This window comes from Macaca thibetana, chromosome 14, assembly GCF_024542745.1.
Source record: "Macaca thibetana thibetana isolate TM-01 chromosome 14, ASM2454274v1, whole genome shotgun sequence".
Lineage (NCBI taxonomy): Eukaryota > Metazoa > Chordata > Mammalia > Primates > Cercopithecidae > Macaca > Macaca thibetana.
The window spans coordinates 5,778,867-5,799,499 of record NC_065591.1 but is presented as its reverse complement, the minus strand read 5'-3'; the positions used below and the strand labels follow the sequence as shown (position 1 = coordinate 5,799,499).

General features: G+C 49.7%; 2 protein-coding genes across 3 annotated transcripts in view; one reads left to right on the top strand and one right to left on the bottom strand.

Moving 5' to 3' along the window:
* IGHMBP2 (immunoglobulin mu DNA binding protein 2) overlaps positions 1 to 20,633 on the top strand; it is a 556,281-nt gene that overhangs the window by 400,846 nt on the left and 134,802 nt on the right. The window lies entirely within an intron of this gene.
* Positions 1 to 20,633, bottom strand: part of CPT1A (carnitine palmitoyltransferase 1A) — an 81,521-nt gene that overhangs the window by 20,415 nt on the left and 40,473 nt on the right. For both annotated transcript variants that reach the window (XM_050758179.1, XM_050758180.1), the window contains exons 6-13: positions 17,922 to 18,059; positions 15,562 to 15,639; positions 13,500 to 13,607; positions 11,687 to 11,774; positions 9,290 to 9,485; positions 6,158 to 6,346; positions 5,037 to 5,142; positions 2,119 to 2,235 (exon numbers count right to left, since the gene is read on the bottom strand). In XM_050758179.1, the coding sequence (XP_050614136.1) occupies positions 2,119 to 2,235; positions 5,037 to 5,142; positions 6,158 to 6,346; positions 9,290 to 9,485; positions 11,687 to 11,774; positions 13,500 to 13,607; positions 15,562 to 15,639; positions 17,922 to 18,059 (1,020 nt within the window). The remainder of the gene's footprint in view (positions 1 to 2,118; positions 2,236 to 5,036; positions 5,143 to 6,157; positions 6,347 to 9,289; positions 9,486 to 11,686; positions 11,775 to 13,499; positions 13,608 to 15,561; positions 15,640 to 17,921; positions 18,060 to 20,633) is intronic.

The window sequence follows — 20,633 nt, the reverse complement described above, 5'->3', positions numbered from 1 at the left end:
AGCTGCTGGCCCTGGTGCTAAGCCCTTTACTGCCCTGGGCCGGCAGAGCCGGCCGTCTCCAAGTGCGGGGTCCACTGAGCCCGCGCCCGCCGGCACTCACACTGGCCCGCGAGCGCCGCACACAGCCCCGGTTCCCGCCCACGCCTCTCGCTCCACACCTCCCCGCAAGCAGAGGGAGGCAGCTCCAGCCTCAGCCAGCCCAGAGAGGGACTCCCACAGTGCCGTGGCGGGCTGAAGGGCTCCTCAAGCGCAGTCAGAGTGAACACCGAAGCTAAGGAGGCTGAGAGCGAGGGCTGCTAGCACGTTGCCACCTCTCACTACTCAGAATAGCATGCAACTTGAAACTGATGAGTTGTTTACTTCTGGAATTTTCTGTTTAATATTTTCGGAACTTGGATTTGAAATCTCAGAAGGTGAAACCTCAGCTAATGGGGGGAGCTACTGTATGTGACATTCTGGAAAAGGTAAAACTATGGGGACAGTGAATATGATTCATGGTTGCCAGGGGCTAGCTAGTAGGAAGGAAGAATACATAGGCGAAGCACCAAAGATGTTTAGGGCAGTGAAACAATTCTGTATGACACTGTAATGGCAGACACAGGGCATTGTCCATGTGTCAAAACCCAGACAACGTACGACACCAACAGTAAATCCACCATGGACCTTGGTTGGTGCAGGTGTGTCAGTTGTAACAAATGCATCACTCTGTTGGGGATGTGGATAGTTGGGGACGCTGTGTAAGTGTGGGGAGAGGGGTGTATGGGAACTCAGTTTTGCTGTGAACCCAAACTGTTCTAAAAAATAGTCTGTTAAAAGAAATTTTTAAAAACGTGGTGACTTGGTGAGATACCAGGACTCTAAGCCCAAGTGCTCCGCAGAGGTTACAGCTCTCTTTTGAACCCACACCAGCCCTGCAGCCACAGGGCAAGCAGAAGCAATGGGGTAAGACCACAGCACTAGATACAGTACTTCACTATGTGGAAAATTATTTCTAACCCAGGTGCTGTGGCTCAGGCCTGTAATCCCAACACTTTGGGAGGACAGACGGGTAGCTTGCTTGAGCTCAGGAGTCTGAGACCAGCCTGGGCAACATGGTGAAACCCTGTCTCTACCAAAAATACAAAAATTAGCTGGGCGTTGTGGCATGCACCTGTGGTCCCAGGTACTCGGGAGGTTGAGGTGGGAAGATTGCTGGACCTGGGGAACTTGAGGCTGCAGTGAGCTGTGACCACACCACTGCACTCCAGCCTGAATAACAGACCTTGACTCTGTCTCAAATAAATAAATTAATTAATTTAAAAAGAAAATGGTGGGCTGGGTGCAGTGGCTCACGCCTGTAATCCCAGCACTTTGGGAGGCTGAGGCAGGAGGATCAGGTAAGGAGTTCAAGACCAGCCTGGCCAACATGATGAAACCCCGTCTCCATTAAAAATACAAAAATTAGCTGGGCTTGGTGGCGGGTGCCTGTAATCGTAGCTACTTGGGAGGCTGAGGCAGAAGAATCGTTTGAACCTGGGAGGTGGAGGTTGCAGTGAGCTGAGATTGCACCACTGCACTCCAGCCTGGGTGACAGTGCGAGACTGTATGTCAAAGAAGAAAAAAAAAATAGAAAATGATATCTTGGACTCCAGGGAATTTTTCTTTGGAGTAAGTGAACTAGGATTTGGTATTTGCAACCCTAAAATTCCTTCCCAAAAGGGCTCCCGTGAGTGGGCTGCCTCTGATTATGTTTAAGAGGTGCCAAAATGAATTAAACATTGAGAATTATAAATTAGCAATTTAGAGGCTTTCAGCTCTAACCTATATGATTTTGGCTTTTAGTTTTTGATTATGAGCATTCTGTAGATGTCTAGTTAAGTTTGACCTGGAAGTCACACTGACAATCTTAGCCAGAAGCTTCAAACAGAAGAAGAAATATTTACCGAGGCTTCCGAGCAACAGGAGCTGTGACAGCCCGGCAGACCTCACGAAACTCCCTGAGCAAACAACTTTCAGCCTCAGTGGTCTTCAACTGAGCTCATGATCAGGCAGGAACTACAGTTGGAAAATTCATCTGTAAGACTTCAAATGTGTTTCCCATCCCAGGTAAGTAACAATGGTTGGATGATGCAGACTTACTTCCCCGGGGATGTCCCACTGCAGCCTGGTGGGGTACGGAATGTTCGGATTGGTGTCGCCTTTGCAGTGCCCATCCTCTGCATAGCCCAACTGGAGGCTGTCAGTGGACATGACGTACTGTCAAAAATAGAACAAAATTATTAAAACTAACAGTGGTACATAAAACATATTAATCTCTAGCATGAACAGAGATGTTACAAAGTTTGAACCATGGCTGTTAACACTTCCAGTATTCTCAGCACTTAATGAGGTGGATCTGATCTCCATGTCAGATGTGACAAAGAGGACAGATGAGGGCTAATGGCTTGCTTAAGTTTGTGACACTCTCCTTTCACTGACAAGTAAACTTAAGCCAATTTATTCAACAGTATTTACTGGGCACCTACTCTGGGTTGGAACCACTGTAGCACCAGTGGCATCCAAGCACTGGTGACAGTGCAGACAAGAACTGTGTTTTGTGAACAAAACAGACAGGAATTCTTGTCCTTTCTTAAAAAGTGAAATATACCTGTATGACCCAGCAATTCCACTCCTAGGTATATACTCAGTGAAATGAAATGAAAATAGATGTTCACACAAAAATTTGTACAGAATGTTCATAGCAGCATTATTCATAATAGCCGAAGAGTGGCAAGAACACAAATGCCCATCAACTGATGAAGAGATAAACTAAGTGTGGTCAATCCATACAATGGGATATTATCCAGCCCTAGAAAGGAATGAAGCCCAGGTACGTGTTACAATGTGACGAACCTTGAAAACATTATGCTGGGTGAAAAGAAGCAGGCAGGCGAGGTGCCTCACTTATGTAATCCCAGCACTTTGGGAGGCCAAGGTGGGAGGATTGCTGGAGGCCAGGGGTTCCAGACCAGCTGGGAAACATAGTGAGATCTTATCTCTACAAAAAATTTAAAAAATTAGCCAGGTGTGGTGGCACATGGCTGTAGCCCCAGTTACTGAGGAGGCTGAGGTGGGAAGATCACTTGAGCCCAGGAGGTCATGGTTTCAGTGAACCATGACTGTGCCACTGCACTCCAGCCTGGGCGACAGAGCAAGACCCTGTCTCTAAAAAAGAAAGAAAGCACAAGAAAAGAAAAAAGAAGCCAGACATAGAAGAGCACATATTGTATGGACATCGATATAAGATGTCCAAAATAGGCACATACATACAGACAGAAAGCAGATTAGTAGTTATCGGGGACCTGTGGGAGAAAGGAACGAGGAGTTTCTTTTGGAGGTGATGCAAATATTACAAAATTAGGCTGGGCTCCATGGCTCACGACTGTAATCCCAGCGCTTTGGGAGGCCAACGCAGGCAGATCACTTTAGGTCAGGAGTTCAAGACCAACCTGGCCAAAAAGGGGAAACCCCGCCTCTACCAAAAATACAAAAATTAGGTGGGTATGGTGATGCACGCCTGTAATCCCAGCTACTCAGGAGGCTAAGTAGTGACTGTTGCACAAGCACTTTGTGAATACATTAAAAACCACTGAATTGTACACTTTCAAAGGGTAGATTTTAAGGTATGTGACTCATACCTCAACTAAAAAAATTAGGTTTTTTAAAAAGAGGAATCCCTGTGCTCAGGAAGCTTACATTCTAGTGAGGGAGGTAAAAACACCACCACAAGGTCGGGGTAACTGTCGGCTGGCGAGGGGGCAGGGCGCGTGGAAGGTGCCGCTAATATGTGAGGGTCACAATCCAGGCTGACCTGAGCCAGTGAAGGAACAGACTTGATCAAGTTCCACCTGCTCTGGGTCAGAGCTCCAGGAGAGCCTGACACAGAAACATCAGAAATAAATCAAGAGCAAGACCGGGTGCGGTGGCTCATGTTTGTAATCCCAGCACTTTGGAAGGCCAAGGCAGGCAGATTGTTTGAAGCCAGGAGTTCGAGATCAGCCTGGGCAATGTGGCAAAACTCCGTCTCTACAAAAAATACAAAAATTAGCTGGGCGTGGTGGCGCACACCTGTGGTCCCAGCTACTCGGAAGGCTGAGTTGGGAAAATCACTTGAACCCAGGAGTTGGAGGTTGCAGTGAGCTGAGATTGCGCCCCTGCTCTCCAGCCTGGGCAGCAAAGCAAGACCCTGTCTCAAAAAATAAAAAACAAAAACAGAACAAGGACAGACTCAAGTTTGACTAGATCTGTCTTTAAGGGATTGCACTGGGCCTACACACAAGACTAGGTCAGTCCTCATCTGTGTCTGGATCACATGAGCCCCCAGCCGGGGGCCCCTGGAGTCAGGCCGTCCTGTCTGCTGGACGCTAACAGCTAAACACCACTACTTCTATGTGGCCACCCTGGTCTAAGACAAAATCCCTTTATCCTCATCTGGAGAACTTTAAAAAACAAGCCTGATCTGTAAATATCCAGTAGATTTCTCTACTTGATAAATGTACCCTGTGTGATCCAGCTGCCTATGGTCCCGACTCCAGCCTGGGTGACAGAGCAAGACTCCATCTCAAAAAAAAAAAAAAAAGTCAAGATTCAAAACATTCACAGAAGTTTAAAGAAATAAGAAGGTCATACATTATGATGTCTTCACAAGTTTACTACTAATTTTTTTTTTTTTTTTTTTTTTTTGAGACGGAGTCTCGCTCTTTCGCCCAGGCTGGAGCGCAGTGGTGCAATCTCGGCTCACTGCAACCTCTGTCTCCCGGGTTCACACCATTCTCCTGCCTCAGCCTCCTGAGTAGCTGGGACTACAGGCGCCCGCCACCACGCCCAGTGATTTTTGTATTTTTAGTAGAGATGGGGTTTCACCGTGTTAGCCAGGATGGTCTCATTCTCCTGACCTCGTGATCCGCCCGCCTCGGCCTCCCAAAGTGCTGGGATTACAGGCGTGAGCCACCGCGCCTGGCCAGGTTTGGATTTTCAAAAGCAACTTCTACATTCAAGTGAAAAGTGCGAAAACTCACCTCCCAAAGGTGGGCCATGATCGGCGCGTCTGCCCAGGAGTGCTCCGCGTTGATGCCTATCTTCCCGTTTTTGAAGACAACAAACGTGAACGACTTGTCAAACCACCTATGTGAAACACACATACGTGGAACTTAAGTGTTCAACGAGGCAAAAATGAGGAGACACTGCACCTCTCTGCTTCATCCTGGATGGACTAATTTACTTTGCATTTGCCCCTCTAACAGGGAGCGGCTCCTCGGTCTCTGGAGTGAGGACAAAAGTACAGATGGGACACTGAATCCCTCATTTCTTCCCTGTCCCAGACACAAAGATGAGCGCTTATATCCTGGGAGCCTGAAGTCAGGACCTGTTATTATCGCAAGGCAACTGGGAGAGGTGGGAGGCTCTTCCCGTGGGCACGAGACCCCTTCATTAGCCAATCCTTGGCCCCACCCTGCAGGGGGCTGGTCAACACTTTACAGATAAGGAAAAGAGGACTTGAGATAGCCACGTGCCAACACCCTGGCCTAACCCTGTGCCCAGCCCTGTTTGCCACTATCCCCTGCCTGAGTCCAGGGACCTGGCAGCCCTGCATCTCATGAGCATCTCCAAACAAAGGTAGTCATGCACAGAGGAGGGAATCTCAGATTTGCAGCTTAAGCTGTGTGTGTGACAGTTTTGGCGGAGGGAAGAAAACTGAAGGTTGGCCAGGCGCAGTGGCTCATGTCTGTAATCCCAGCACTTTAGAGAGGCTGAGGTGGGTGGATCACTTGAGATCAGGAGTTCATAACCAGCCTGGCCAACATGGTGAAATCCTGTCTCTACTAAAAATACAAAAATTAGCTGGGTGTGGCAGCACACGCCTGTAATCCCAGCTACTTGGGAGGCTGAAGGAGGAGAATCGCTTGAACCCGGGAGGTGGAGGTTGCAGTGAGCTGAGATCAAGCCACTGCACTCCAGCCTGGGTGACAGAGCAAGACTCCATTTCAAAAATAAATAAATAAAATAAAACTGAAGGTTATATTTTTATGCCATCTTCTTCCTTAGCATTATAGATACTTAGGGGTGAGTGTCAGGCACATAGGGTATTTCTTCCAAGCTCACGGGCAAACTCTCATCTCTCAGAAAGTAAGGACGGTACCTGTCATAACATTGGCCATGTAGTAGAGACTTGGCGTAGCTGTCCATCGATGTATCTGGGTCTTCCGTTCTGTATCCTTGTTCAGTTTCATCTAACGTCACAAAGAACGCTGCCTTCTCCACGGCATCAAGAGACTGTTTATTTTTCCCCCGTCCAAAATAGGCCTGGCGACACCTGGCCCAGGGAACTCTGCAGTGAAGATGAAATATGATTAAAGGCAGCCGGACCTGCAGCCATGGAGCGATGTCTCCTGGCACATGATGTTTGAAATGACACAATCAAACCTTTGCAGTGTTTCAGAATTTCTCGAAGGAAAACTCCATTTTGACGATGTTCCCCATCTGAGACTGTTTGTTGGAAAGATTCTCACCTTCTCCTGGTCTCCAGACCACAGCACAGGGAGCAGTGGGTAATTTTTGTTCAATAAATGCTGGCTAAATGAACGGCCAGATTGCAGGCTGGCCCTGTGGGCAAAGCCGCCAGGAAGCAGCAGACCCAGATCACCATGCCCCATGCTCCCTGACACGCCCATGCTCCCCGACACGCCCATGCTCCCCGACACGCCCTCCCTCCCCTCCACAGGAACCACCCTAGGTAAGTTCCGGCAGCCCAGGTCACGGTAAATGCGTAAGAGTGTGTCCCTCATGCCAGGCTCTGCTCCAAACCTTTTCTGTGTACCAACTCACTGATCTTCTCAATGCTACTGTACCCATTTTTCAGATGAGAAAACTGAAGCACGGAAAGATTAGGTCACAGCTATTTTGAGGCAGAGTTGGAACCCAGGTCATCAGCCCCCAAGTGCATGCCACAGATGCCCATGTGATCCCTCCACAAGGTCTCTGTGCCCGTCTTATTTGGAATACACAGAACTGATGTGATGCCCACTTCCTTCTTGGAAGACCCCACCAGCTGGGCTTCCTTGAATGCTCCTGGGTCCCTCTCACTCCAGCTCCTCCAGGGCCCTCTGCCACTGCCCACCCTTCCAGATCGGGGCCATCTGGCTCTCTCCCCACCGTCTTCTCTCTACGAGTGCTTGGATACGGCGGCCCACAGGGCCAATAAGCCTAGAAACACGTCAGGCCCCAGTGCACACCCTGCCAGGGGGACAAAGGTGACGGTGATGGTGGCCGGCATGTATGGAGCCCTTCTTGTGAAGGACTCCCATGGGTAAGATGCTGGTCTGGTCCTATCCAGAGGGGGCATCAGGATTGAGGCACCTACAGACCCACAGGGAGCCCAGGCCCCACAGCGCCTGCTCAGGCTCCCCACGTCTCCTCCGCTGGGGATTCCAGGCTCTCGGAGGAGCCCACCGGGCGAGCACATCTTCACCTGAGACGCATCTCCTGCTGCCGCTCTTTCCAGCCTGTCAGCACCACAGTGGACAACGAACAACGCCAGCTTCCCTGCACACATCCTCCCCCATCCCTTTCCTGCACTCGGGCCTGGCCCTCTTTCAGGACCTCACTACTTGGGCCACCGAAAAGTATCCCCGTGTCCGAGGCCCCTCCTCCCTGCCCAACCAGAAGAATCTCCTGCATTAACCTACGTATGCCCCCCGGCCCACCCCACCCTACACCACCTGAAGTGGCCCCTAGTCGCAGAATCAAGCTCCAATATGGTTCGGTGCCTGGGACCCTCCCCAGCCTGGCACCGTGGCCCAGCCATCCAGCCCACTCCACAGCTCCTGCTTGCTCTGCTGCCCCAGGGCATGCCGCTCCACCCCCTGGACACCCACCGTCCTGGTCTGCTCCCACCCTCTGTGAGACACAGCCCACCTGCGGCCCCTGCATGCAGCACAGAGCCTCTCCTGATCTTTGCAGAAGGGGCCGCGACACCTGCCCCTCCTGCCTTACTCCCAGGGCAGTTGTCACACTGCTGGAATGCGGCAGCTCTCAGCCAGGGACAACAGTGTCCCCCAGATGCTGGGCAATGTCTGCGACACTTCTGGTTGTCACACAGGTTGCTACTGGCAGCCGGTGGGCAGAGGCCGGGGCTGCTGCTCAGCATCTGACGCTGCACAGGGCAGTGCCCCCTACAAAGAGGTACCCGGCCCTGAGTGTGCGCAGCGCTGAGGTGAGAAACCCTACTATACCTCACACACCACACCCTCGAGAAAACCAAGCTTGGCTGATTCTCTTTCTGTTTTATTTTTTGAGACAAGGTCTCACTCTGTCACCCAGGCTGGAGTGCAGTGCCTCGATCATGGCTTACTGCAGCCTCGACTTCCTGGGCTCAAGCAATCCTCCTGCCTTAGCCTCCTGACTAGCTGGGACTACAGGCACGCACCACCAAGCCTGGCTAATTTTTTGTGAGATGGGGTCTCACTCCGTTGCCCAGGCTGGTCTCAAACCCCAAGGCTCAAGTGACTCTCCTGCCTTGGTATCCTAAAGCACTGGAATTATAGGCATGAGCCACTGTGCCCAGCCTGATTCTATTTCACTGAGGCAAGGAAATGTAACTAACACAGGGGCGTTGGTTTCAATTTGTTCTGTTTCCTAAATTAATAACTATGCCCACAGCACCGTAAGAAAGGCTAATTCTGGCCAGGCATGTGGCTCATGCCTGTAATCCCAGCACTTTGGGAGGCCAAGGTGGATGCATCACTTGAGATCAGGAGTTTGAGACCAGCCTGGCCAACATGGTGAAACCCTGTCTCTACTAAAAATATAAAAATCAGCCGGGCGTGGTGGTGCACTCCCAGCTACTCAGGGGGGCTGAGGCAGGAGAACCGCTTGAACCTGGGAGGCGGAGGTTGCTGGTTGCTGTAAGCTGAGATAGCACCGCTGCACTCCAGCCTAGGCAACAGAGTGAGACTCCCTCTCAAAAAAAAAAAAAAAAAAAAAAAAAAAAAAAAAAGAAAACAAGCCTAATTCTAGTCCTCATTTCTCCCCATCCTGGACTCTGGAGTGTTTCCACACACATTTGCCTGACACACACAGGAGTGGTCAGGGACTCCCCACCATGTCCCCACTGCTCTTGAGACCCACCGAGCGGGGAGACCCCAGAGCAAAACAGAGCTGAGGTGGGGAGCCCTGTACCAGTGTTCCCACAGGCCCTGACGGGGATGGGCCCCGGTGAGGAGGAGCGCCTCCACCACCCCTCAAAACAGGACGAGGGACCTGGGCCACGCACCTGTCTCCTGCGGTGAGGGCTGCCAGCCTGGCCTCCCCAGGCTGAGGCTCCGAGGTGTTGTCCAGGATCCTCTGCATCTGCTGCTCTATCTCCCGGGGCTTCAGCAGCCGCCCGTCGTGGTAGAGCCAGACCTTGAAGTAGCGCCCTCGATGGTACACGACGATGTGCTTGCTGTCTCTCATGTGCTGGATGGTGTCTGAGCCGGCCGCAGGTTGGAGACACAAAACCAAGAGTCCCAAGTTCACCGCGTGCTGAGACGACCGTACCCTGACTCTTTAAAGGCCATGGGAGTCCCTGCTCTGCATCCCTCCAGGCAGCCTCAGGAGCCTATTCCTCAAGACGTTTTAAATGATTAAGGACAGCATGGAGTTAAAGCTCTGGATCGGATAGGCCTGACTTCTGAGCTCAGCTTGGTCACTCATTAGATTATGACCTCAAACAAATTACCTGAGGCCAGGCGCAGTGGGAGGCTGGGAGAGGTGGCTCACGCCTGTAATCCCAGCACTTTGGGTGAGGTGAGAGGATCATATGAGGTCAGGAGTTCGAGACCAGCCTGGTCAACATGGTGAAACCTCGCCTCTACTAAAAATACAAAAATTAGCCAGGTGTGGTGGCATGCGCCTGTAGTCCCAGCTACTCGGGAGGCTGAGGCAGGAGAATCGCTTGAACCCAGGAGGTGGAGGTTGCAGTGAGCCGAGATCACGCCACTGCACTCCAGCCTGGGTAACAGAGTGAGACTCCGTCTCAGGGGGAAAAAAAAGCATGCTTAGCAAAATGGAATATTATCATTAAAAAAAAAGAAATTGCCCAGCCCTCCCTAAGCCTCTCTGTAAAATGGAGATCATATGTTCTCCATGTGCGCTGTGCAAGAATTAAGAGATGATATCCATAAAGCTCATATAAAGTAGGCAGTGGATTAGTGTAGTAACTTTTTATTAATTAATGACAATAGGGCAACTTAGAAACTATTCTGAGAAACATTCTGAGAATTGTTTCTGAGAACCTGAGAAATGTTCTGAGAAAGGAAGTGGAAAATTATGAAACCAAGCCATTCCGTAAAAACTACTAAAACAGAGTAATTTAAGATCCTCAGTAAGCTTCAACATCACAGAAATGTGATGAAGTACATTCACTCCACGAATATGTATCAAGTCCTCTTAAGCACTGCTCAGTGGGGACGCACAGTGACAGCTGATCAAGGCAGATCGTCTAGTGGGTCAGGCTGGTCTTGAACTCCTGACCTCAGGTGATCCACCTACCTCGGCCTCCCAAAGTGCTGGGATTACAGGTGTGAGCCACTGCACCTGGCCAGGATGGGTTTTTAGAGAACCTCTGAAGGCAGGATCAGAGGCAAGGGGAGAATCTGCTTAGGAAAGCCCAGAGACCAGCTTTTGTGCAAGGCTACAGCAAAGGCTCCCCAACGACCACCACAGTGCATAGTACTAACTAGGGCTTGGTCTAGAAGGACTGGGCTGCAACAAGACACTCAAAGCTCCAGGTCAGCTCTGGCCCTTTCCAGCCAGCTTCCCAAGCAGCCCTGAGGCCTGCCCATCATACAGGCCTGCCATGGTGGTCTTGGGCTCTAGCTCATCAAGTGTCTCTGGGTAGTTCCCCATTCACAGGCACCTGGGGAAATGGGGGAAATGGAGGCCATGGACGGCACAGCCTGGGCCCGTGCCGAGCCTGGATGGTCCCCATGGTGCCTGTTCTCCCTTTCCTGTCATTCTCAAGGATATCCTGCTTTGGATGGTGGCTTATGTGGCCACTCTGCCCAGGTCAGGCAGCTGATACAGGAGTGTCTGGAACACAAATCGACCTTCTCGAGCACGACCCAGTATGCGTTCCACCACAAACCCTGCCTGTGAGCCGGAGCAAAATGCCCCTGAGGAATTCAGACTCAGGAAAAAACACTCAGCTGGGCATGAGTCCAGGAGTTTGAGACCAGCCTGGGCAACACGGCAAAACCTCATCTCTATAAAAAATGCAAAAATTAGCCAGGCATGATGCATGTGCCTGTGGTCCCAGCTACTGGGGAGGCTAAGATGGAAGGATTCCTTGAGCTCAGGACGTGGAGGCTGAAGTGAGCCGTGATCATGTCACTGCACTCCAGCCTGGGTGGCAGAGACCGACCTCATCTCAAAATCAATCAATCAATCAAACACTCTATAAGACAGTCGGCAGTCTTCAACCAGAGAGAAATTAAAATCTGGAAATCAGTCAACAACAGTGTCCAGGCCTAAGAAAGACAAAGGAAATTCAGCAGAAGGAATGCTCACCAGCCTACAGTCTCAGGAAGGGTCAGCAAAAATCAATTTGGCCCCTTTGACACTTCCTGATTCTGAGCACAGGGATGGAAAGTGCCGATTCCCCAGGGATCCCCGAAGAAGCTTCACTCACCTGTCTCCTCTCCTGGGATCCGGGAAGTGTTAAACATTCGCTCCCACTGAGCGGAGCAGAGTGGAATCGTGGATCCCAAAAGACGAATCTGTAACAAAAATACATTTCAAACCAACAGAAGAATCCCACAGAAGAAAATCCCACAGAAGAAAAACAGCAAGTTGGCCGGGCGCGGTGGCTCACGCCTGTAATCCCAGCACTTTGGGAGGCTGAGGCGGGCGGATCACCTGAGGTTGGGACTTTGAGACCAGCCTGACTAAGGCAGAGATATCCCGTCTTTACTAAAAATACAAAACTTAGCAAGGCATGGTGGCGCACGCCTGTAGTCCCAGCTACTCCTGAGGCTGAGGCAGGAGAATCGCTTGAGCCCGGGAGGAGGAAGTTGCAGTGAACCGAGATCGAGCTACTGCACTCCATCCTGGGGGACAGAGTGAGACTCCATCTCAAAACAAAACAAAAAAAAGCCAGGCGCGATGGCTCACGCCTGTAATCCCAGCACTTTGGGAGGCCGAGACAGGCAGATCACGAGGTCAGGAGATCGAGACCATCCTGGCTAACACGGTGAAACCCTGTCTCTACTAAATAATACAAAAAATTAGCTGGGCCTGGTGGCAGGTGCCTGTAGTCCCAGCTACCCGGGAGGCTGAGGCAGGAGAATGGCGTGAACCTGGGAGGCGGAGTTTGCAGTGAGCCGAGATCACACCACTGTACTCCAGCCTGGGCAACACAGTGAGACTCCATCTCAAAAAAAAAAAAAAAAAAAAGAGAGAGAGAGAGAGAGAGAGAGAAAAGCAGCAAGTTAAGACCACGTGGAAATACTAAATGTGTTTTCTGTGCAAATTGCTTGGTTTGACTTCCTCTTTTCCAATGGCTCCCTGGAATGATTCGTTGGGGGACTCATTAAATCATGCCAGGGTGCAACTTCTTGCACAGTAAAATCCTAAATAACACATTCTAATCAATTATTTGTAAGTGACACTTAAAACCAAAGAAATATTTCAGGAAGAAAAGTCTTGTTTCTTACGAGCAACCCACCAGCTAGTATTAGTTCAAAAACAACAAGGGCTTCTTTGAAGGGCAGATTACAGAACTAAAGTACGACAGATGTATATTCATTTAGGAGACACAAGTAGAATTAAATCTCAAAATAATTAGGCTCAGTGAAAGAAACTAGAATTTAGAAAAAAAGAGTGCATACTGTATGATTCCACTTACATAAAGCTTTAAAAATTACAAACTAATCTAGAGTGACAGACAGTAGACCGGGGTCCACGACCAGGTGGTAGGGAGAGATGACAAAGGGCAGAGGGGTTTTGGGTTGACTGATGTATTCACCATCCTGACTGCAGTGATGATGGTTTCTCAGATGCATCAATATACACACGTCAGAAGTTATCAAACTCTCCACTTTATTTTTTAATTTTTCTTTTTTTTTTTGAGACGGAGTTTCGCTCTTATCACCCAGGCTGGAGTGCAATGGCGTAATCTCAGCTTGCTGCAACCTCTGCTTCCCAGGTTCAAGCGATTCTCCTGCATTGGCCTCCCAAGTAGCTGGAATTACAGGCACGTGCCACCATGCCCAGCTAATTTTTGTATTTTTAGTAGAGATGGGGTTTCACTGTGTTGGCCAGGCTGGTCTTCAACTGCTAACCTCAGATGATCTGCCTGCTTTGGCCTCCCAAAGTGCCAGGATTACAGGCGTGAGACACTGTGCCCGGCCACAAACTGTATACTTTAAACATGTGCAATACGTCAATTATACCTCTGTTAAGCTGTTTGAAAAGAATTTTTTTAAAGCAATTTGTGTGCCTACTGGTTTGATTTCCTCCCGGTCCAGTTTGCGCCTGTAAAGCAGGATGGCGTGGACGGTGTTGCCGGCTCTTGCTGCCTGAATGTGAGTTGGAAGGACATACAGCAGATCCTGAAAAGCGAAAAAGGTGACATGGAGAGAATTTGCATAGGGAAAGATAAGCAAATTTAAATACATCACAGCACATCCTGCACGCTGTCAAAATATTTCCAGAGATGTATTCAGTTACATCTGCAATGCTACAAAATAAATGGTAGTTTGATTTTCTACATTCTGTCTTTTACTTTGTAAATGTTTTATGAGAACTTAAGTCCTCCAAAACTCTTGGGCTGTTAAAGATAACTATTCGCACCAAATACCCTCATATAACACAGAGAAAGGAAAGCAAAAATTAGTCGGGGAGCAATTAGACAATCAGGAAGTTTTTTGGATGAGACACAATGAAAGGTTGAAATAATTGTTTATATAGAGCTGTGCCTGCAGCTTTCTAAATTTTGAGACCCTGTTCCAAATGTCTACATTTTCCACAATTGGAAGAAAAGGCCAAGGAACACAGGTCTAACCTACATTTTGGAAGAGTCTATGTCCACACCATGTCCCCAGTGATGTAGAAAGTGCCTCTGTTTGTAGGAAATGAACACAGGTCTCCTGGGGGGAAGGGCATCAGATAAACAGCTCACTTCCAAATAGAGCAGGAAAAGAAGTTCTACGGACTACACTGACGGTTTTTCTTTCAGTCTGAGATTATTTCAGATGGGGGAAAAAAGTTAAGATAAAAAGAAAGGAAAATTTTGAAACGAAGAAAAACAGAAAGAAAAAGCAAATGATAGGCCGGGTGTGGTGGCTCATGCCTGTATTCCCAGCACTTTGGGAGGCTGAGCCACATGGATCACCTGAGGTCAGGAGTTTGAGATGAGACTGCCCAACATGGCGAAATCCCGTTTCTACTAAAAATACAAAAATTAGCCAGGCGTTGTGGCAGGTGCCTGTAATCCCAGCTACTCGGGAGGCTGAGGCAGGAGAATCGCTGGAACTGGGGAGGGAGAGGCTGCAGTGAGATGAATTGTACCACTGTACTCCCGCCTCGGCGACAGAGCAAGACTCCATCTCAAAAAAAAAAAAGGGGAAAAAAAAGAAAAAGTAAATGATAAAAAATAAATGAGGGAAAAAAATAAAAGGAAGTGAAGGAATGGAAGGAAAAGGAAAGAGAAGAGTTCTATTTGCCAGTTATTAAAGCAGTGGTCGAGAACCCAAATTGAGGGGCCTTCTAACCATCCATGCTTTGAAAGACAAAGCCCAGGAAACCAGAAACTACCATCGATGCACACCCCTTTGGCGTCTCAGAAAACAGTAGGGTGAAGTGTAGTGCACTGGTGGCAGGATCTTGGCCAACCCACTGTCCCTGAGCTCTAGGGGTTCTGCAGGGATCTTAAGGCTGCTGTGGCACTAACTTCCAGTGCTAAGTCATAAAAACAGCAGGACAGGCTGGGCACGGTGGCTCACACCTGTAATCCCAGCACTTAGGGAGGCTGAAGCTGGCGGATCACGTGAGGTCAGGAGTTCGAGGCCAGCCTGGCTAACATGGTGAAACCCCGTTTCTACTAAAAATACAAAAATTAGCCGGGCATGTTGGTGGGCACCTGTAATCCCAGCTACTTGGGAGGCTGAGGCAGGAGAATCACTTGAACCTGGGAGGCGGAGGCTGCAGTGAGCCAAGATCGTGCCATTGCACTCCAGCCTGGTGGACAAGAGCAAAGCTCCATCTCAAAACAAAACAAAACAAAAAAACAGCAGGACAGGTATAGCACAGTGAGGAATTCCTGTTTGCCAGAAACTTATTTTTGCAGCCCAAATCCCCCTGCAGTAGCAGAGCACCCTGGGCTACTAGGCTAATACTGAAGGGTACTCACAGGGTTCTCCAGCCTGGAAGCAGGACAGAGAGGAGCATGAGCCAGTCCCCAGAGCTTTCCCAGGCCGTCCACAGGCCTGTGAAGACGCCACCTCTGTGGACAGACCCGCCGCCCCACCGTCCTCGTCAGACAGCAGCCCGGGCGGGGGCACTCACCATGGCATAGTAGTTGCTGTTCACCATGAGCGGCCCTCGTCCTCGGAGGTAGATGTACTCCTCCCACCAGTCGCTCACCTAGTGGGCGCAAACACCAGACAAACCCGCAGGCTCAGCAGGGGCCAGGCAGGCTCCCTGGCAGCAGCCCAGAGCCACGGGGAAGGGCAGGCAGTGCTTTTGGCAGACATTTTGTCATCTAACGGGGGCCATTCCAGAACAGGGAACGCAGTCCTAACCAGACGGAATGCGACACCGTGGGAAACGAAAAGTGTTCTTTTTAAGTTGAGATGAGCAGAAAGAAGGTACATCACCTTCAGTCTGTAGATGGTTCAAAAGGGAATAAAAAAGCCGAAGTGGGAGGATTGCTTGAAACGAGGAGTTCGAGGCCAGGCTAGATAACATAGCAAGGCTCTAGCTCTACATTAAAAATAAAAATAATAAATAAAATAAAAATTTTAAAAATGTTTAAAAGACCAGATGGAAAGTAAATCATAAATGTTTGACTGCTAACATGATCTAAAAACCAGTACTGTGGGCTGGGCATGGTGGCTCACACCTGTAATCTCAGCACTTTGGGAGGCCAAGACAGGAGGATCGCTTGATGCCAGGAGTTTGAAGCCAGCCTGGGCAACATTGCAAGGTTCCATCTCTCCAAAAAAAATGTAAGAAATTAGCCAGGTGTGGTGGCTCACGCATGGAGTCTCAGCTACTTGGGAGGCTAAGGCAGGAGGGTCACTTGACCCCAGGGGTTCGAGGCAACAGTGAGCTATGATTGTGCCACTGTATTCCAGCCTGGGCAACAGAGCAAGACCTTTTCTCAAATAAAAGAAAACAGAAACAAAGGCCAGGCGCAGTGGCTCACGCCTGTAATCCCAGCATTTTGGGAGACTGAGGCGGGCTGATCACTTGAGGTGAGGAGTTCCGAACCTGCCTGGCCAACATGATGAAACTCCATCTCTACTAAAAATACAAAAATTAGCTGGGCATGGTGGCGGGCGCCTGTAATCCCAGCTACTCAGGAGGCTGAGGCAGGAGAATCACTTGAACCTGGGAGGCGGAGTTTGCAGTGAGAGGGGATCGCACCACTGCACTCCAGCCTGGGCGACAGGGCGAGGCTCCATCTCAAAAAGAAAACAAAAGAAAACAACAACAACAAAAACCAATGTTATGTAAAATTGCTCCACAGACTGCTTCTCGTCTTCCTGCTTCCCAGGTCTCCCTGAAGAAGCCACCGCCTCAGTCTAGTCCGTGGCACTAACCCGGCGTCCCACAGGTGTGGTCCCTGTTCCCTGGCACATGCATCCTGAAGCTACCCGGGGCAGTGCCCCCCAGCCACCTCACAGCTGCTGTCCCTTCACAGCCTGCTGGACCCAGAGATGGCTTCCTTTTCAGCTTTGTGCTGAAACACACGTAACTACAGAACAGTGGCCATGCAATGGTCTCGTGTGCAGAGAGCTGTGCAGAGGGCTGACGTTTACCAGTCCAGCACACCCGTGCAGCCAGCGAACATGCCCGGCCCCCTGAGGCTCGAGAGACTCCTCCAGGCACTGCCCATCCACCCACGATGTGACTTCTGCACCACCTGCTGGTTCTGTCAGGGTCACTTGGGACACCTCCTCTTCCGTGTTAGTTGTTCCTCAAAGCTACACTCCCTCCCTTGCTTCGTCTGCCAGAGGCCTGCTCTCACCCTCCCAGCACATGGAAGCCCAGCCAGCTCCCCACATACAGGGCGCCAGCTAAGACACTTGGTTGGAGGAGATGCTCCTGGGACCACTGAGCCACACTCAATCCCAGCAAGCATCCCACACCATCCCTGCATCCACCAGCGAGCTCGGGAAGGATGCCTTGGAATAAAAATAAACTAAAGAGGAGGATAGGAGCAGGAGTCCGGGGCAGCATGGCACTGCTGCAGGAGAAACAGCTCACAAGAGGAATCCCCGGGGAAGAGGGAGAGGGAGAGGGCTCCTGTGTGCAAAACACAGCATTGCGATGATGCACCTGCACTCGGGGTAAAACTGTCACTGTAGGCTGGGTGTGGTGGCTCATGCCTGTGATCCCAGCACTTTGGGAGGCCAAGGTGGGAAGATCACTTGAGCCCAGGAGTTTGAGACCAGCCTGGTCAACATAGTGAGACCCTGTCTCTACAAAAAATCCAAAAACCAAGAAACTGTCACTGTAACTACACGTCAGTCCTAATACACACACCCCATGCTGCATGCAGGTAAACCATAGCTGGAACTTCCTAAGGTGTGATTTTGGCTAATCACAGCTGTCGTTTCAGCCCTGTTATCCCTGTCCCTCAGAATTAGCATCTTCATACAGAAAAATTTCATCAAGAAAAACTGTGTATACAGACTTACGTAATTTGTAGCCCACCAGGATTTTAACTTCAAATACCACTGTAGTCTTGGTCCAAGACTGACAGCAAAGTCTTGAGCAAGTGCCGTCATCCGTTTGAAGTCTTCTTCCTTCATAAGAGGCCTCACCGACTCTAGATACTGGGATTATCGGGGAAAAAAAAATCACCCAAGTTAAAACACATTAATCAAAGCCTATGGTTGCCTCACCTGTGCCTTAAGAAAAGTTCTAACACATTGAAGAGGTTTTAGGCTGGGCATGGTGGCTCATGCTTGTAATCCCAGCATTTTGGGAGGTCAAGGCCAGTGGATTGCTTGAGCTCAGGAGTTCAAGACCAGCCTAGGCAATATGGTGAAACCCCATCTCTACAAAAAACAAGACAAAAATTAGCTGGGCATGGTGGTGCATGTCTGTGGTCCCAGATATGTGAGGGGTTGAGGTGGGAGGATCACTTGAGCCCAGAAGGTCGAGGCTGCAGTGAGCCATGATCATGCCACTGCACCTCAGCCTGGGAAACAGGGTGAGACCCTATCTCAAAAAAAAAAAGTTTAGACTCTTCCCCCAAGTTGGTCTTAGCAGTCCTTAGACAGGTTAACTCCCTTCAATGCTAAATGGTGTCATAGAGTAACAATAATTTAACAATTAAACTTTTTCTTCCTTTATTAGTTTTAAAAGTGTCCCAAATCCTGCATCACCAGAAAGCCACCATTAAATTTTTAGAATTTAAAATAAATTCTAGAATTGACAAGAAAAGTTAACAAGGAAATTTCAAGAATGTCTCTTATGTATTATTTGGCCCTTAATAAAAGAGCTGTTCTGACTTAAGCTTTGATGACCTGTGATGGTGACTACGAGATGGGGCAGAGTCATGCTGAGAGCTAGGTGCTGGGGCTGGGCAGGTGCTCAGGCAGCAGGATGGGAAGGAGGGGCTGGAATAGGTCTCAGAACCAGGCCAAGGCCAGGGCCTCAGGTTCAGGGTTTTCAGCCCCCACCCCACCTCATCCTTTTACATGTGCTACTTTGGTTGAACAAATGCTCAGAGATGGAAACACAGAGAGCAATTGTTTAAAAAGACACTCAAAAGCTTCTGCTACACACCTAAGCAAGCTCTTACAGAAAGTGACACTGGTCAGGTGCGGTAGCTTACACCTGTAATCCCAGCACTTTGAGAAGCTGACATGTGAAGAGTGCTTGAGCCCAAGCAATCTTGACCAGTTCAAGACCAGCCTGGGCAACAGAGTGAGACCCCGTCTCTGCAAAAAAAAAAAAAATACAAAAATTAGCTGGGCGTGGCGGCACATGTCTGTGGTCCCAGCTACTTGGAAGGCTGAGGTGGGAGGATCACTTGGGCCTAGGAGTTCAAAGCTGCAGTGAGCCATGATCACATCACTGCATTCCAGCCTGGGCGAGACGCTGTCTCCCCCAACAACAGCAACAAAAAGTAAAAACTGTTGCTAACCCCACAATTTGCCATGAAATATTTTAATCCAACAAGTTGTCTGCTGTAAAAACCAAAGTCTTGGTGAAACAGTAATCTCTCTAGGGTCCCTCCCTGTACATTGGAAAGTAAGACCCCACTCCCTTACAAGGGCCAGCTGTGGCCAGGTACGGTGGCTCATGACTGTAACCCCAGCACTTTGGGAGGCTGAATCAGGAGGACTGTTTGAGCCCAGGAGTTCAAGACCAGTCTGGGCAACATGGCAAGACCCCATCTCTACAAAAAAATATTTGCAGGCATAGTGGTGCACACCTGTGGCCCCAACTACTTGGGAGGCTAAGGCAGGAGGATCACTTGGGCCAGGAATTCAAGGCTGCAGTGAGCTAGGACAGTGTCACTGCATTCCAGCCCGGGCAAGAGAGTGAGACTCTGTCTCCCACAGAAAGGGCGTGGAACAGTTGTCAAGCATATTGAGGCTTATTCAAAGTAAAATGCCCGTGAATGAGACAGAAAATCATGCCCTGAATGAGCTGAAGTGGAACCCTGAGCTACGCAACACAGACAGAGGTCACTGAAAGTCAAGCATCTCACCCTCACCCCACCCTGCCAGTGGAACAGGGGCTGTTGTCAGCCCTGATTCGCAAGTGTGGGTACAGAAGAGGAGAGATGGGGTAGGTCAGCCACGGTGGCTTGCACCTGTAATTCCAGTACTCTCGGAGGCCGAGGTGGGCGTATCACTTGAGGTCAGGAGTTTTGAGACCAGCCTGGCCAACATAGTGAAATCCTGTCTCTACTAAACATACAAAAATAAGCGAGGCGTGGTGGCATACACCTGTAATTCCAGCTACTCGGGTGACTGAGGCAGGAGAATTGTTTGAACCTGGGAGATGGAGGCTGCAGTGAGCTGAGATCACACCACTGCACCCTAACCTGGGTGACAGAGCAAAAACAAAAACAACAACAACAACAAAAAGAGCAGAGATGGGAAGAAACTTACCAAGGCTAACAGGGACTCAATAACCAAGGCTGGATTCAAACCCTCAGGGACTCAGTAACCAATCCTGGATTCAAACCCTTACCCCGAGAAGTTTCTGCTTATTATAGTTTTTAAAATGGGGTCCCAGGATGTGCAAAAACGAAAGCACCCATGCACTGCTGGTTAGAATGCAAAATGGTGGAGCTGCGTGAGGGTCTGGTAGTTCCTCAACGAGTTACCACGGAATTCCCACGACCCAGCAATTCCGCTCCTGGCTATGTCCCCAAAGGCGGGTGAACA